General features: G+C 52.4%; 2 protein-coding genes across 2 annotated transcripts; both read left to right on the plus strand.

Moving 5' to 3' along the window:
* Nucleotides 1-770: 770 nt before the first annotated feature.
* Nucleotides 771-2,139, plus strand: COL26b_003315 (uncharacterized protein; the record flags this gene model as incomplete). The annotated part of the gene is made up of 6 exons (XM_053176213.1): nucleotides 771-782; nucleotides 834-942; nucleotides 1,002-1,067; nucleotides 1,123-1,217; nucleotides 1,582-1,902; nucleotides 2,086-2,139. 6 exons carry the CDS (start codon nucleotides 771-773, stop codon nucleotides 2,137-2,139), a joined length of 657 nt encoding a protein of 218 aa, XP_053039834.1.
* Nucleotides 2,140-11,372: 9,233 nt separating this feature from the next.
* Nucleotides 11,373-12,185, plus strand: COL26b_003316 (uncharacterized protein; the record flags this gene model as incomplete). Its single annotated transcript, XM_053176214.1, has 3 exons — nucleotides 11,373-11,434; nucleotides 11,482-11,674; nucleotides 11,730-12,185. 3 exons carry the CDS (start codon nucleotides 11,373-11,375, stop codon nucleotides 12,183-12,185), a joined length of 711 nt encoding a protein of 236 aa, XP_053039835.1.
* Between the last annotated feature and the right edge of the window lie 2,684 nt (nucleotides 12,186-14,869).

Here is a 14,869-nt window from a genome sequence, read left to right on the forward strand (position 1 = left end):
TTATGTTTTTTCTTCGTACGTGTATTTAAGTCTTGCATTTTGGTAGGCTTGATTTAAACTGGAAATATTGGAAACGCCCGCAACCCGGATGACTATGGCGCTAGATATATCATCTGGCATTCATGCGGGAAGACGTTTTAAGCCTACGACAACAATATCAAGCCATTGCTAGCTTTTGGCACTTGTTGATGCTGTCGCTATATTATGGGGTATTTTACATTGACATCAGGGCCGTCACGAACCGGTTCGATCAATCATTTGCAGCCTATATCTCCCTTCTTGTTGAGCAAGTTGGACTCCACCCAGGACCTCGCGGAGGTTTCACCATGGGGAAAAGGCAGTAAATTCTCCCCATCATCTTAAGCAGTCAAATTTATCGCAGATTATTTACAGTCAAGGAACATTTTACCAACAAAATGAAAAAGCACCAAGATTTATAGAAGCACTGCAATGTCCAAGATCAATAGTCTCCGGCGACGGGCCGTGTAATACCTGGCATCGTGTCAATAACGACAAAACACCGTGTGGGGCACACGTTGACCCCCGAACCGGCCTCCGCCCGCACCTGCCCGGGCTGTGGCGCCGTTTGATTCGTCGCTGACCGGGCAGCGTGGCCCCGACGAGTCCGATGCGGAGTGATGTCAGTCGCACGTCCCTTCCCGTCTTCATCCACACTTGCTGATCTGACAAGCCAGACCACAGCTCATCACTTCAACGTCACACCTCTCACATCTCATCCACAAAAGGAACATCACGAAACATCCAGCGCCATGGGTTTGAAGGTAAGCACTGCCGGTAATGCTGCAATTCGCGGTGCTCACAACGGCAATTAGACACTTTCGGCAAAGGCGGCTGCAGCGCTGGACAAGGAGCTGATGAGCACTGGCGCGTTCTCCATCGACCAACTGATGGAGCTCGCTGGTCTTTCCGTCTCCCAAGCAGGTCAATCAACAGCCGCCCCTTGCCCGTCGTTGGGGACCAATTGCTGACGCCAAGCCCAGTCTACCGCGTGCACCCGCTCAGTAAGGGTCAGAATGTTCTTGTTGCCTGCGGGCCTGGCAACAACGGTAAGCGTCACCTGCACCTCACGCGTCCGCGATATAAGCTTATTTCGCATCATAGGTGGTGATGGTCTAGTCGCCGCCCGTCACCTTCGTCACTACGGCTACAAACCCAGCATTTACTACCCCAAGCGGAGTAAGAATGAACTGTACCAAGTGAGTGAGGATGTATCTACCTTTTGTCTATCTCGTCATTATGAGTCGTGGATGCATAATACATTGGGGGGCAAGTGCTCCTTCTGAGAACAGTGCCAATACTCTATCAGCGACAGTCCTCGTCGTCGAGTCTTTTCCACATCGCACATGATTTAAAATGCTTGTGTTTTTGCGAGAATCTCTTCCACCTACGCTTCGCTATGCAAAGTCGCACAAACCTTTCGTTGTGCTCGCTCCTCCCCCCGAGAAAGAAAACGGCGGCATAGTTTGCGTGTATATCATGCTGCCCGTACAATCGAATTCCCCAGAAACGTTCTGTCGGGGGGCTTGCCGTACATCGAATTGGGGCTAATCGTTTTCTCAGCGACTGGCGCAGCAGCTGGAGGACTTGAACGTCCCATTTGTGGACGACTTTCCCACGGCCCTAAAGTCGACGGACCATATCGTGGATGCCATCTTCGGTTCGTTCAAGAAGTGCTCTTTCTACTGTTGGCTGTCGTTCCGCGCGCCTAACGTCGTGATCTCAGGATTCAGCTTCTCTGGCGAGGTCCGGGAGCCCTTCCCGGCGGTGATCAAGGCGCTCGAGGAGACGAAACTGCCCGTAACTTCAGTTGACGCCCCATCATCATGGAATATCGAGGATGGCCCGCCATCGTCTGGCCTCGGCAGCTCTTTTCACCCTGAGGTACTCGTCAGCCTGACAGCACCTAAGCCTTTGGTGAAGCATTTCAAAGGACGACACTTTGTCGGAGGAAGGCATGTCCCCGCTTGAGAACCCCGAAAACTAGGAAACTTTTCGCAGGCTAACCTTGGGAGCAGATTCGTTTCGCCAGGTATTGCTGAAAAATACAACCTGGACCTTCCACAGTATGAAGGCATCGACCAGGTGGTAGAAGTGGACAATAACGGTCAGAAGCTGTAAATGAGGTTAGTTTTACCAAAATTTGGGACATTTCTCCCGGTGATTTTGACAAAGACTCAGGGTTGCTTACTTTTAGTTTCTTGTCGTCCAGGGGTAGTTGTCTAAATGACCAGACAGCCTCCCACTCGGCTATTTGGACAGACAGGACTTGGACATCGACCGTCGAGCATCTGCATTGGGCGAACTACAAGACCCTTGGGACACTCCAGAAGGGGAGGATGGTACTCGTGGCAGAAGGCGACATAGACGAGGTATAGTCTCCGACAGACTGGACAAACAGACTTGTGCTCAACGCACATGAAAGCCGAATGAAAAAGATTTCGCGCTTCTAGGAAAGCGTCGTTTTTCGGTGATGGTAGTACGTGGTGAAGGTGATGAAAACGCGGGTAGTCGTTCTGTGTGCTCGGAAGAGGGCAACATGGAAGTGTTACTATTCCTCGTCAAGGCAATGGACAACAAAGCGGATGACAATAGGCGGAGGGACCACCGGGCTTGGTGCTGCTGCTGCTGCTGCTGCTGTTGCTGCTGGCGACTGTTGTGCCAGACTGGCGGCCCAAGTGTGGCTGATATAAAGAGCAGATGTGGCTGCTGCCCCCCGGCGAATATGCCGGTCATCCAATGGGACTGCAGAATTTGTGAAAGAATCGCCACACGGTCGGTTCCACAGGGACCCTTGCCAGGGCCGGAGCGTTTTTAACGACAGACGTTGTGACGAGGGTGCCGGAGGATCTTTTTTTGGTTGGTAGATGCGGACTGGGGGGGACCGTTGACGTTGGACGAGGGGGGGTTCAAGGGTGTGTGTGGTGAGGCGTGAGCCACTGAAGAAAGCCTGGGCCAAGCGTACGTATGAGCAACGGGCTTCCGGGAGGGCTAGGGGGTAGCGGCGGGGTGGTTAAAAACCAAGGGAAAAAGAGAGAGGTGATAGGGGCGAAAAGTGAGGGAAGGGAAAAGAAGGGGGAAAGGATGGGAGAAAGGTAAAAGGGACCCAAGGCGACTCGAAACGACGTGAAGTGACGGGAAGGGTCTAAGGAAGGGGCTTTCCGAGGGGGCAGGGCAGAGAGGAAGAGTTGAGGGTGAGCGAGAGAGAGAGAGAGCAGTGAGGTGGATAACAAGCCAACGCAACGGCGCGGAACAGAGCGACAGAGAGCGAGGCAGAGTCTAAAGAGACTGATGAATAAGAATTTTGATTTGTCTAGTTGGGTATATATTTTGGTGCGTCCCATATCCCATTCTTTTTTACGACAATCCCAGTCCGCGACTCCCCTCCCTTCAAGCCGGATGGACAGGCCAGGTAAGAAGGTAGAGGGTACGGGAGGGACAGCACGAGGTACTCAAGGTACAGAGTACATGGAGTAACAGTGAGTTTAGTCAGGCAAAAGGCAAGGACAGACAGGGTACAACAGTGTTAGGTGTGTCGAACAGCAGTGAGTAGGTACGGTCCCGAGGTAAGGTAGAGAAGGGCAGAATTCCCCCATCCCCCATCTGCAATCCCCAGGCCCAGGGACTGAGGGATTCCAGGCTGGGCTTGGGAGGGAATCAGGGACTCAGGGACTCAGGGACTCAGGGAAGGCCTGGACTGGCCACCACCACCACCACCACCACCCACCAGGAGAGGTAAGGTTCCTACGGGTACACAGAGCAAAGCCACAATCAGTGGCCTCCAATTGCCCAATGCTCTCCAACAGGAGGGGAACTGAGCTGGTGAGGGCACCGAGTGGAGGGACCGGAGGGACTGGAGGGCGGGCTCAGGGAAGTTATTTGATGGGGCAGCTCTCCAACTCCAACAGCTTGAAGCAGAAGACGAAGGCCGGGAAGTCCCCATTTGGAGCCTTGGGGGCCCTACCGGAGCAAATGCTCCTTGTTCCCCTGTGATAGGCCCGAGCGGCAAGGCAGCGCTTACGGGGCCGCATGGAGCACTGCGTGGCACTACCGAACGAAACCCGCTTTTATTTCTCTGTCGAACTCGAACGGAATCCACCGTCAAGCAGAGGACAAGCCACCCGTTTTTCGCAGTGCAGTTGGGGTGAGGTGCTGCTGCCGTTCCGTGGCCAGTGTCAAGCGTGTGGAGAGTGGTGTCACTCGGTGCCATGAATGGGTGGCAGGTGCAGGTGGCGCTACCTTACTGACGGGAAGGAAAGAATGAGATGCGCCGGTTCAACGCTACTGCCTATTGTATTTGCCCGGAACAATGGTCTTGCCATGAGGGCACCTTCCATTGCGCTTGCCGTCAGCTAAGCATGTACCGTGTCGGGATCGTTGCATTGTTCTTTCCCAATTGGAGAAAGGAACCAGCCCGCCTCGGTCTTGCCCACGAAGCAATTGTGATGGCAACAGAGGGAAGGCACGGTTGGGCTACCCATCGCCTGCCCGAGGAAAGAAGCCAGCCGTGCCGTACTTGTAGAATGGAAGGAAGGGTCCAACAGGGATTCAATGCGAAAGTAGCAGGTACATGTGCCATATTCGTCCGTCGCGCCTTCCTCTTCCTCTCAACTGCGGAGTACGTATCCCGCAACTGCCCACCCCGAGATTCCCATCTGATCAGCTTCCGCGTGCCGTGCCTGACTGTTCCCGGCCTTCCTTACCTCACCCTGCTTGCCCGCCACGCCTCGTCCGGTCAACCTTCCCTCCACCTTGAGGTCCTGTCTTCGTTCTCATCATACTTCACCGCACGTCTTCGACAGCTTTCCCCGTCAACCAACAACGCCAGCGGGGTCGAAACTTGTCGCTTCGCTCTGTCCGCTTGCTATTATCCTCCTGCCCTCTCAGCAAGGCCCATTCACAGACGAGTCGTGCTCCTCTGCTCGGTTTCCGACCCCCGGGGCACTCCGTTTTGAGGTTCCAATCCCCGTGTCGGAGAAAAAAAAAGGGCTTACCTTCGTCAGTTCAGGACGATTAGCTCCGGGCCGCCAGGGCAGGGAGACAGGGCATCAGGGCAAAAAAGTGGCGGAGAACACACGACGACGAGCTCGATATCGCAATTCAACCCGAAAATCCCATCCGGCCCGCGCGGCCTTCGATGTACCAGCCTATCCTACCGCCTTGTCGCATTTCGCCTGTCAATCCGTCAGCTCCCTCCCCCTGCCCTGTCGCTTCCTCATGAGCCAACCCAGTCTGTAGGTGCAAACACCACGTCATAGACAACCACAAGCTACACCACAGCTTCAGCTCCGAGGGATGGCAACAACGAGCCCCTCCTGGCACGGTTGGAGTCAGGACCTGAAGCTCAAATTTTCCGACAAGAACAAAATCACAAAGTTCTCGAACCGTCACCGCCTCAATTGGATCATGTTGGCCTCTACTCGGCATGTGACGACGTCAAGAGGAGCGAGTCCAGCTTCATCGGGCGTTCCCAACACAGCCAACAATGAAGGCACCATGCCATTGACGCAAATGGCGTGGGGCTGCACAAGGCAGTCGTGCTGGGAGTCCCTCGCCTGAGGAACATGAATATTCACATCAACGTCAAACAAGGAGAGAGAGCTACAGGCCACAAAGTGCACGAAACTTCTGGTGGCTTCGAGAAAGCAAAATGGGCGCGTCTGGACCATGTGGCGGCCCTGGACGGGAATGCCCTCTTGGCCTCCCGCCAGGAGGAAGCTAAAGCAGCCTTGGTGGCGAATCACCTCCCATTGGCCCCCACCAACTTGAGGCTCATTTCCTGGCTACTGCCCGCGTATGTGGCAGCTGGCGCACGACGGTCGCTGAGGCCATGCGCACTGCAGCCATTGGACGAGCCCGGCAGCCACAGTTGCCGTGATTGTGGCCCGTCAAACTCTGCGATCTCCCTCACAAGACCCTCAGTCAGGGATCCCGCCGCTTCCTGGAGAAACCTCCCCACGCTGTTCCGTCCCAACCACGATTCATTGGTGCTTCATCAACACCTAGCTCCCGAATCGCTGTGTCATTGGTTACGCGCATCCGTGGAGAACACTTCTGTGCAATGCCTCGTCCACACTGTGCTTGGCGGTCAGCAGCTCGGCATCAGATTGCAGCCAGTCGCATATTGGCCTAGATTGTGAAATTCGTCGGAAGAACGCCTCGGCATGGCGGCCGTCACCAATGCCATGTTACGGTGTGCATTTCTTTGCTGCAAGCTTCGTAATCCCGCACTGCATTTTGAAGCATTCCGTCCGCTTCAGATACCACTAGGTGGTTGTAGGTCACCACGAGGGTCAACGTGGCGGATAAGGGTCCCTTCCGACCAGATTCGGCGGATTTTGGCCTTTCACGCAGGGATCTAACAAGGGCCCAACATAATGATGGGAGATAGCTGATGAGGCCCCGAGTGGGTATTCCAATCAAGCTGGTGAACGTGACCGGAGGGCCTCCGGTGGTCCCAGAAGGGCGGATAACGATTTGGGTTCAAGATACGGAGTATCGACGTTCAAACGAGATGCAACCGCTGCAGCGAAGCGGGCAGGCAGTATGAGCAGGGTATCGCAGTTCAGCATCTTCTTGCGTGCTACAACCGCTTAACGAAAATGGTCCAAATACCCCGGCATCCTCCCCGCCAGCTCGACCCTCGCACCCGGTCCATCATCATCTTCCCTGGAGAAACACCTCCGCCGTCAGCTCCTCGTCTCGACTCACGTCATCATGGATGGCAGTGGGCACACGAATCTGACCGTCACGGCTCGCATACCCGCTGTCGACACCCAACGAGATTGAGTTTTATCGTCCCAGCCGTCCCGGCCGTGTTTTGACTACAACGACACACCCCGGCCGAATACGCCCATGGGCCTCACGCCCGAGTCGTGCTGAAGTTTTCGAGATACAGCCATCAGTTTCTGCATGTAATTCTGTCTGTGTGTGTTGTTCTGATAACCGACAGTTGGCTCTGGCCCCACACCGAACCCCGCCTACACAACAAAAGGGGGCTTTGGTCTCCTGCAACGCAAGGAGTTTTTGCTGCATCCTCATCCTTTCTCATGTTGGGCCGCGACCATGTGCCTTGGCTTTTGACCAGCGGCGTTCTAGGAATACTGGATGCCGGGCAATTCTCTCCTGTGCCGCTCTACGACACAACGCCGCTTTGTCCGTACCGGCGACACCTCAACACGGGCTCCCGGATCCCAGTCATCCTACCGACAGCAGCAGATATCAATGGTCCGTGTCTCGGAGCTGGCTCCGTCCCGACGGCCTCGCATGAAAATCAGTGCCCTTCTTGGAGACACCGTCTGCCATCCCACGGAAGCCTCAGCGACGGTGACCACTGAATAAGCCAATCTTTTTGCGACTCGTCTAGATGATTCTAGAGGTGAGAGTTTCGGGCAAACCGTGCTGATCCTTGCCGCTTGGGGTAACGCACGGCGATGGTATCGCAATAAAATTTTGATGGTCGCATGCCACCCTTTGCCCCTGCGGCAGCTGCATAGCCCCCTCCGACGCTTCCAAGGTTTGAGGGCATTCGCACATTCGTCCAACCGGTGGTATTGCACCACTCCGCTACAAGTGCTCCGGCCGGAAGCCATCTTACGGCCGACGGCTACGCACGTCTTCCGTGCTAATCAGTGGGCGCACCTCACCACGAGGATCATCAGTGACCAAAAATGCAGATTTCACGATAATCGTTTGCCGTTGTCGCCTGATTGAATCGGGAGCGATGGCACTCGGCCGGGTGTTTCGCGAAGATTCCAGCAATTTGGGGATCGGGTGGGGCGGGGTTTTGGGTTTGCGTCAGACAAGACGCGCCGGGGCTGCAACAACCCCGATTTCGGTTCCTGACATGCATGCGATCATCGTCAGTGACTTTTGCCAGCCGTAAGTGAGGGGTCCTGAGTTAGTTTTGACAACGAACAATGGTTTTGACGGTTCTCCGCATGGCATTGCTTATTCTATCTCAACTCAGCGGCAGAGCGGCCCGAGCGATACCTCCACGATGTACTACGGTGTACAAGTACAGCCTCGTACTTTGTCTTCCAACTTGCAGGCCTCGGTATCGGCCAAACCGTTCTATCCATGCTCCCATGACGTTGAATGGCCACATTTTGCCTGCCGGTGATGTTCAACTGCATGAACGGATACTGAGGCTGGGCCATCTCTCAATTTGGATATCGTGCACATATGTTACAGGCCTTATCTCTCACCAACTGGGACAGGCTTCATTCTTCTCCTAGGCAAGTTTAGCCCAATGACTCCGCCGTAGCTAGGTAGTCTCCATTCGATGGCAAAACATTTATAATAGAACAACACCTATCAAGTTTCGCAATGTTTCTTTAGCAACAACTGGCAAAGAGCCGCGTCACTTCATCACGAAAGCAGTGGCGGATATTCCGTCAGCCGAAGCTGCGATTCGATTCTCTCTGACTACGTCCTTCGCGAGGAATAACTTCAATGGTCCATCTCCAGACATGACACCGCCTCCGGGCTCCGCCGTGTGATTCACCACCATCATCGCCGCCGCTGCTGCTTCCTCGGCCCCGTTGGAAAGATCCTTCCAGACCCGACGACAACCTTCTCGCATGTGTCTCAACTCTCTTCCGGAGCATCCGTAGGCTGGCGAGGTACCGCTCGCATCGTCGCGTAGTGCTGACCAGGCTGTCGTGGGAGAAGCTGCTCCGTTGCCATGGCGGGACGACGAAGGGGGCGCCGGCGGGGAGGGCGTGGTAGGGTCCGACGCGCGTCAGGCAGGGCATGCAGCTGCCTGGGAGTATGTAGGTCGTGATGGAGTTTGTGTGGTTTAAGTGGCAGACTTGGGCGGTGGGCGTGAGTGGGCAGGTGTGGCGGTTGGTGGAGGTGATGGCGTTGCAGGAGGGGCATTTGAGGATGTGGATTGTGCACATTGTGGCGATGGCGAGGGAGGTTTGGTGGGATTGAGAGAAGGATACGTGGTGTTTGGTTATTGGGTGGAGAGTTGTATGCTCTTATGGAGGTGAGAAGGTAGTTGGTGATCGAGACGTTGTGGTGAACTGGAAGGTAGGCTGGAAGGTTGTGGTTGAGTGAATGAGTTGCTTGAGTTGGGATGAAGTTGGTGATGATCAGGTTTGAGTGTCAGCTCGTGAAGGGTCACAGAACTGTTGACGGGCGTCGAGGGAAGGTGCGATGGAAGACATTCGCACCTGCCTCGTTAAACGATGACTGTTCTCGAGATGAGGTCAGTTGCGTTTCGAGCTGTTCTTGTCCAACGTTTGGATGAAGCTCAGTTGTGACTTGGAAGAAGTAGAGGTGATTTCGTTACTCTGGCATGTCCTCAAGTCAGCGAACAGGAAATGTAAGTAGCTTCAGTACGAAGCCTTTCGATTTGACTGTAAGACGCTAGCATAGCAGTTTGATATGCTAGCTTTTATCGTTGCTGCCTCTCTACTATGCTAAGCACGTTAAATAGCAGGTGTATTTCTTCGTTTTAAAACTCCTAGAGACTTTAAACTGTAGTATTAGCATCGACTTTCATAGAGACACATCTGTGCCGTGTGAGGAATGTACAAGCTGAGGAAATGCGGGCAAAGAGTCTAGGCGACGCAGAGGAGGACTTTCGAAATAGAGACGACAAGAGCAGAACTAGTAGCAGACACTACACTAAAATTATAAAAGACATAGTCTCAGCGTTATAGGAAACTTACCTAGCTTCTTGCCTTTTAAAAGGGATATTGAAGTAGATCTATTACCTTGAGTCAGTGGACCAAATGAGAGGCGTCTCCGTATAGTGTATCCGGTCTTGGGCTCAGATTTGTCTCGTTTTTCAACGGCATTTACTCAAGAATCAACCAGGATTTTGTTAACCGAGTAATGAGGCAAGGAGCGGAGGCCCTTGCAGTTCGTCACAAGAACAGTCTGTGCAATTGGGGCGAGTGCATACCAACAATCAATTTATCCATGGAACAGACGTGATATCTTTGCTAGACTTCACGGCACACAACATTACATTGCGCCTAAATGAGGGTCTTCATCCCTATTCACAAGAAGATGTCCTTTGATTGCTCGGAAATCCACGAACAAAATCTATCCGTCAATACTCGGATGAGCCGCCGGTGCCTCACGCTCCCGGCCACATCGTCAAGACTTTGGACACGATCACTTATGCTGTAGACTTGCTTAGCGAAAAGGTATGTATTGCAGACTTTGTCCAATCAATCACCACAACAACGCCGCCAAGATAACCGGAAACACCAGCGATGTATCTCGCGCCTAAAATCGCTGTTGGACATCAGATAAATACCGCTTGCGATGTCTGGGCCTTTGGTTGCATGATTTTTGGTGCTCTCTGTGGAGACGATCTCCTTTTCGACAGTGATGATTTCGGTCGGCAGGTTATCTTGGGAAATATTGTCTCGACAAGGGGCGAAATGCCTGAAAAGTGGAAGCATACACGGTTTGAATAGGATGGGAAGCCGACAGAAGACGACTTGCCAGCCATGGAACCCTTTTCTGATGAATACATGGCAATGCTGTGGAAGTCCACGGCTGTGTGCGTTGCGGGGAAGTGCTTTGCCGCCTATACGGAGGTTCCATACGAGCTTTGGATCCAGGATTCCGGAGGATGAGGTGACGGCATTGTTTGACCTGCTACTCAATATTTTTGGGTATGATCCCTCAAAGCGGGTGACTGATGGGGCTGTCCTGGGCCATCCATGGTTGGATTTTGCTGAAACTGACAAGTGAAATAAAAGAGAAGGAACTTGCAGCAGCGTGTTCCACCCAGAGACGTGTTCTGCATGACTACACAAATCACTGCAACGATCTCTGCTTTTTCTTAATACAGCTTATCAAGTAAGATACTTGTTTACAACCCTTTTGATAGATTTGACTGCGCATCCAGTTACCGATGGACACGCTGAATCCGTACCGAGGTGATTGAAACTATGCACGGTTGTAACCGACGGAGTTCTATTGAGTAGCAGGCGTCAACCAACCTCCCGGCGGCTAACCGCAAGTTCCGCTGAGAGCCGGATGTGAACTAAGATCCGATCAAGTGTCCCAAAACTAGTTCTGATCTACGCTCGGGCCCACCGTTCGCCAGCGCCGTTTTTGGGGGAAGCTAATCCCGGCACCGACCTTTAACCTCCGGACCCACTCGGATGTAGCGTCCGTGTCACGATCCGACTCGGAACTTGACTTACAACATCGGATTCAAGGACGAGAGTTCGTGGAGGTTTGACAGCCGACAGTTTGCGTCCGCATTAGTTCAAAATACATATAAGGCTGCTGGGGAATGCGTATTTCAAAAACGGCATCACCATCAGCAACTCAACTCATTCACCACACCCTCTCCAGAAAACCCATCACGTCTGCCCATCATGTCTTTCGACCTCAGCAAGCCAAACCGCAAGATCCACGCCGGAGTAATCTTGACCAAGGGGTATGAGTTCAAGTTCCTTTGTCTGGAATCAACTGACGTGGCCACAGCATCACTGAGATGCTCGATGTAGCTCCCTTCGAATTCTTCCACTGCTTCCAGTGGAGCGGGGACAAGGAGACTGCAGCCGCTATGAACATTCCTGAGAATACGATGGACAACGGACTCGAATTTGAGTTGCACTGGGTCACTGAAGATGGCAAGCCGGCTAAACTGGCGAGCAATGCTCAGATCCTGCCCACTGTAAGTCCGAGCGAGCCCCACCAGATGTCGTCGCAATCCAGCTAACAATGTGAAGGACTCCTTTGAGTCTTGCCCGCCGCTTGACATTGCTCTCATGGGTGCTCATGACTTCAAGTACAAGACAAGCCCCGCCGAGATTGACTTCATCCGCAAGACTTTTGAGCAGTGCAGCGCATTCCTCACCATCTGCGGCGGCATGGTGCCTCTGCTTGAGGCTGGCATCCTCGCTGGCAAGACATCCACATGTCCTCGTATGATGTTCGATTTGATGAAGAAGACTGTGCCGGTGGTCAATTGGGTTGACAAGCGCTGGGCCCGGGATGGCAAGCTGTGGACGTCTAGCACCCTACTCAACGGTACGGACTTGATTCGCGCTTTCGCCACGGAGACTTGGGGTGAAAGAACGGGAATGATTGAGTTCTTCCTTGATGCGGGGCACTATCCTGATAGAGATGTTGACTTCAAGGACTTCAAGGGGCAGAATTATCAGATGGAGCAGCTTCCAGCCTGAGGCAGTCATTCCATCAAAACTGTCGAGGGGTTTTGAAGTTTGGAAAATGTACTTCTAATTGCACAATAACAGTCTGTCTGTCAGGGAGTCCTTATCTTGTCACTCTTGCTTTAAATAGTCAAGTTTGTTCGTTATGTCCTCCACTTTCGTGTTCAAAACTTTTCCCTCAAAATCACGAGGCAAGTCATCCCAATGACCCCACCAACAGCTCCGGAACTCAGAGACGGGGTTTTCCATTCGAGCGGGTGTTATTAATGGACGAAGACAGATAGTGAAGATGATTGAGAGACGAAAATGATGTTTTTTAGCAAGATTATAAGAGCGAAATAATAGCTACCTTCCTTCCACACGCAGTCTTCCGCCCAAACAGCCAAAAGCAACCGTTCGGCTGGTAAACCTCTGGGAGATCTGTGCCACTTCAGACTTTTCGCTCTTGAGTCACGAAACGATAAAGCTCAGCTTACGAAGTAGTCAACAATCTTCTAGCGACTTTCCCCTAGTGAGCAAATCATTCACCCCTGTTAATTTGCCTCTCCAGCTTTTGCCCCTTTGTAACGATCACGAAAAGTAAGGGAAACCCTCCCAAATGAGGCCCTGTCAACTGTGCCGCCATTCTTTTTCGAACTTTCATCTAATATTTAAGTTGCGAAAACATGCTTCTCTGCGTCGGTAAATGGGCGTCAGAGGCACTCCTTGCGATGTGTTTGGTGTTGCAAGCAGTGCCTTTCATTCATGCCTAGGGTAGAAGATGAGGAATTGGAATTTCACAAATACAAAATGCGCATGTTTTCATTCTGATGTGTACCAACCAATCAAATCAAGAGTCGCTTCGATCGCCCGCAGAACATGCCGTGATATCGTTGGCTCAGCTGTGCCAACCTCCGGCAATCCCACCTTTAAACATTGGCCGATTGGCTTGGGACACAGCCACCTGATAGTTAGGCATCTTTCCACGGCCTGCTTCTAACAAAATCAGTCACTCCTCCGCCCAAAAAATTCAATCTCCCCAAGATTGTGACCATTTTCATAGAACCATTCATTTCAGAGCGCTGCGTGTGTTAAGTGCCATGACGAACGTGTTCTCTTATCCTTTGTCCGAACGTCGGGAACGAACCCATCATTCAGACTTGAAAGATGACGCCGTGGGTCAAGAAGGTGATCCTTCATCAGGTAGTCTCAGCACACTCAAATCAAGCTCGCCAACCGAAGTGGGATCAACATCCGGTCGTGTCAAATCATCTTGGACAGTTTCGCTTGAACGGAAGCTCGCGAGGCTTTACCTTTACACGACACTTTCAATTCCTACGATATGAGAGATCTTACGAGGCAAGGATGGATTCAAACCGTACGTACCCCCCATAAATCAGGGCTTTGCCACAGAGTTCTCAATCAAGTGTTCCATTCATCAGAAGCAACGATCTTGCACAAAACAAGCTCAACGCGATGCTACACGTAGACGAGAACCCCGGATGACTACAGCCTCGGAGCCGACGAGATGCTGAAAGACGACTTAAAATGCTACACAGGCGACTTTTCGCAGTGCAAGAGGGCAACTTAGACCTTCCTAAGGACGAAGACGCGGCCAAGTCACCTGAATATTTCCCGCGTCGGGCCCCTTCACTCTTGCCTCGAATGAAGCTTGAAGACGAGGGTACGAAGTCGCTGCAAACTGTCACCCCCAAGACGCAAACGATCCCGACGAGAACGCAAGAACTTCTTCAGTTAAACTACGGGATGCATAGGCAAGGTGGGATTGAACTCGAGTTCATTCTCAGGGAACTATCCATGGATGACACGATCAAGTCTTCAGATGCACACGACGGTTCAGCTCTGGATGTTCTCAAGTTTGAAAATGATAAAGCTGATGCTTGTGCTCGGCGTACACACAGGTCAATTATGGCTTCTGATATGCTTGTGATTGATCTTTTTTTGGAAAGACCACGGGATATGCATGGAAGGCACAGAAGCTCACGACTACCACGACTGCTTGTGCAGCATGTATGAGAAAGACATTGACAAGCGACTCATATGGGCTACTCCCAATGGACTTTTAACCCAGTCAGAAAGGATTCTAAGGTTTGGGCCAATCTTCAAAAACGATCTCACCTACTGCGATTGCTTTGGAAACACAATACTGCACTTTTTGGCCGCCCGAGCGCATCCAATGCTCCTTCTTAGGGCGTTGATGGAACATCATGAACTGGCCCGGTGTCTCAATACCTCCGGCGAGACATTTCTCCACTGTCTCGCCGAAGAATGGTATTTGGGCGACGCGATTTACCTTCGTGTGCTGCTTCGCCATCTCGCTTTCGATGACGGTCCCGACAAGTTTAATGTGTTCTCGAAAGACGTCTACGGTAGAAGCGTTTTTCATCTGATGACTGAGTCGATATCAAACCAGAAAACACTTTCTGAGTTGATGGAGCCGTTTGATCGTCATGCCTATATGACAAGAGATGCGTTTGGTGTGATACCGGGAGAAATTCGAGCGCAGACAACATCCCAGAGCCCAAAGAACAAGATCGACATGGCCTTGGTGATCGAAAACCAGGCCCAATTGCTGCACACTATCAACCGCGCCTATCACGACAACAAGGCTGAGCATGACGGCGGTAGAAACGCCCTGCACTGCATCGCCTCCGTTGTTCTTTCTCAAGACTCGCTCTTGGCATTCAACAACATAC

Source organism: Colletotrichum chrysophilum (assembly GCF_026319265.1).
Source record: "Colletotrichum chrysophilum strain AFK26 chromosome Unknown scaffold_18, whole genome shotgun sequence".
Taxonomy (NCBI): Eukaryota; Fungi; Ascomycota; class Sordariomycetes; order Glomerellales; family Glomerellaceae; genus Colletotrichum; species Colletotrichum chrysophilum.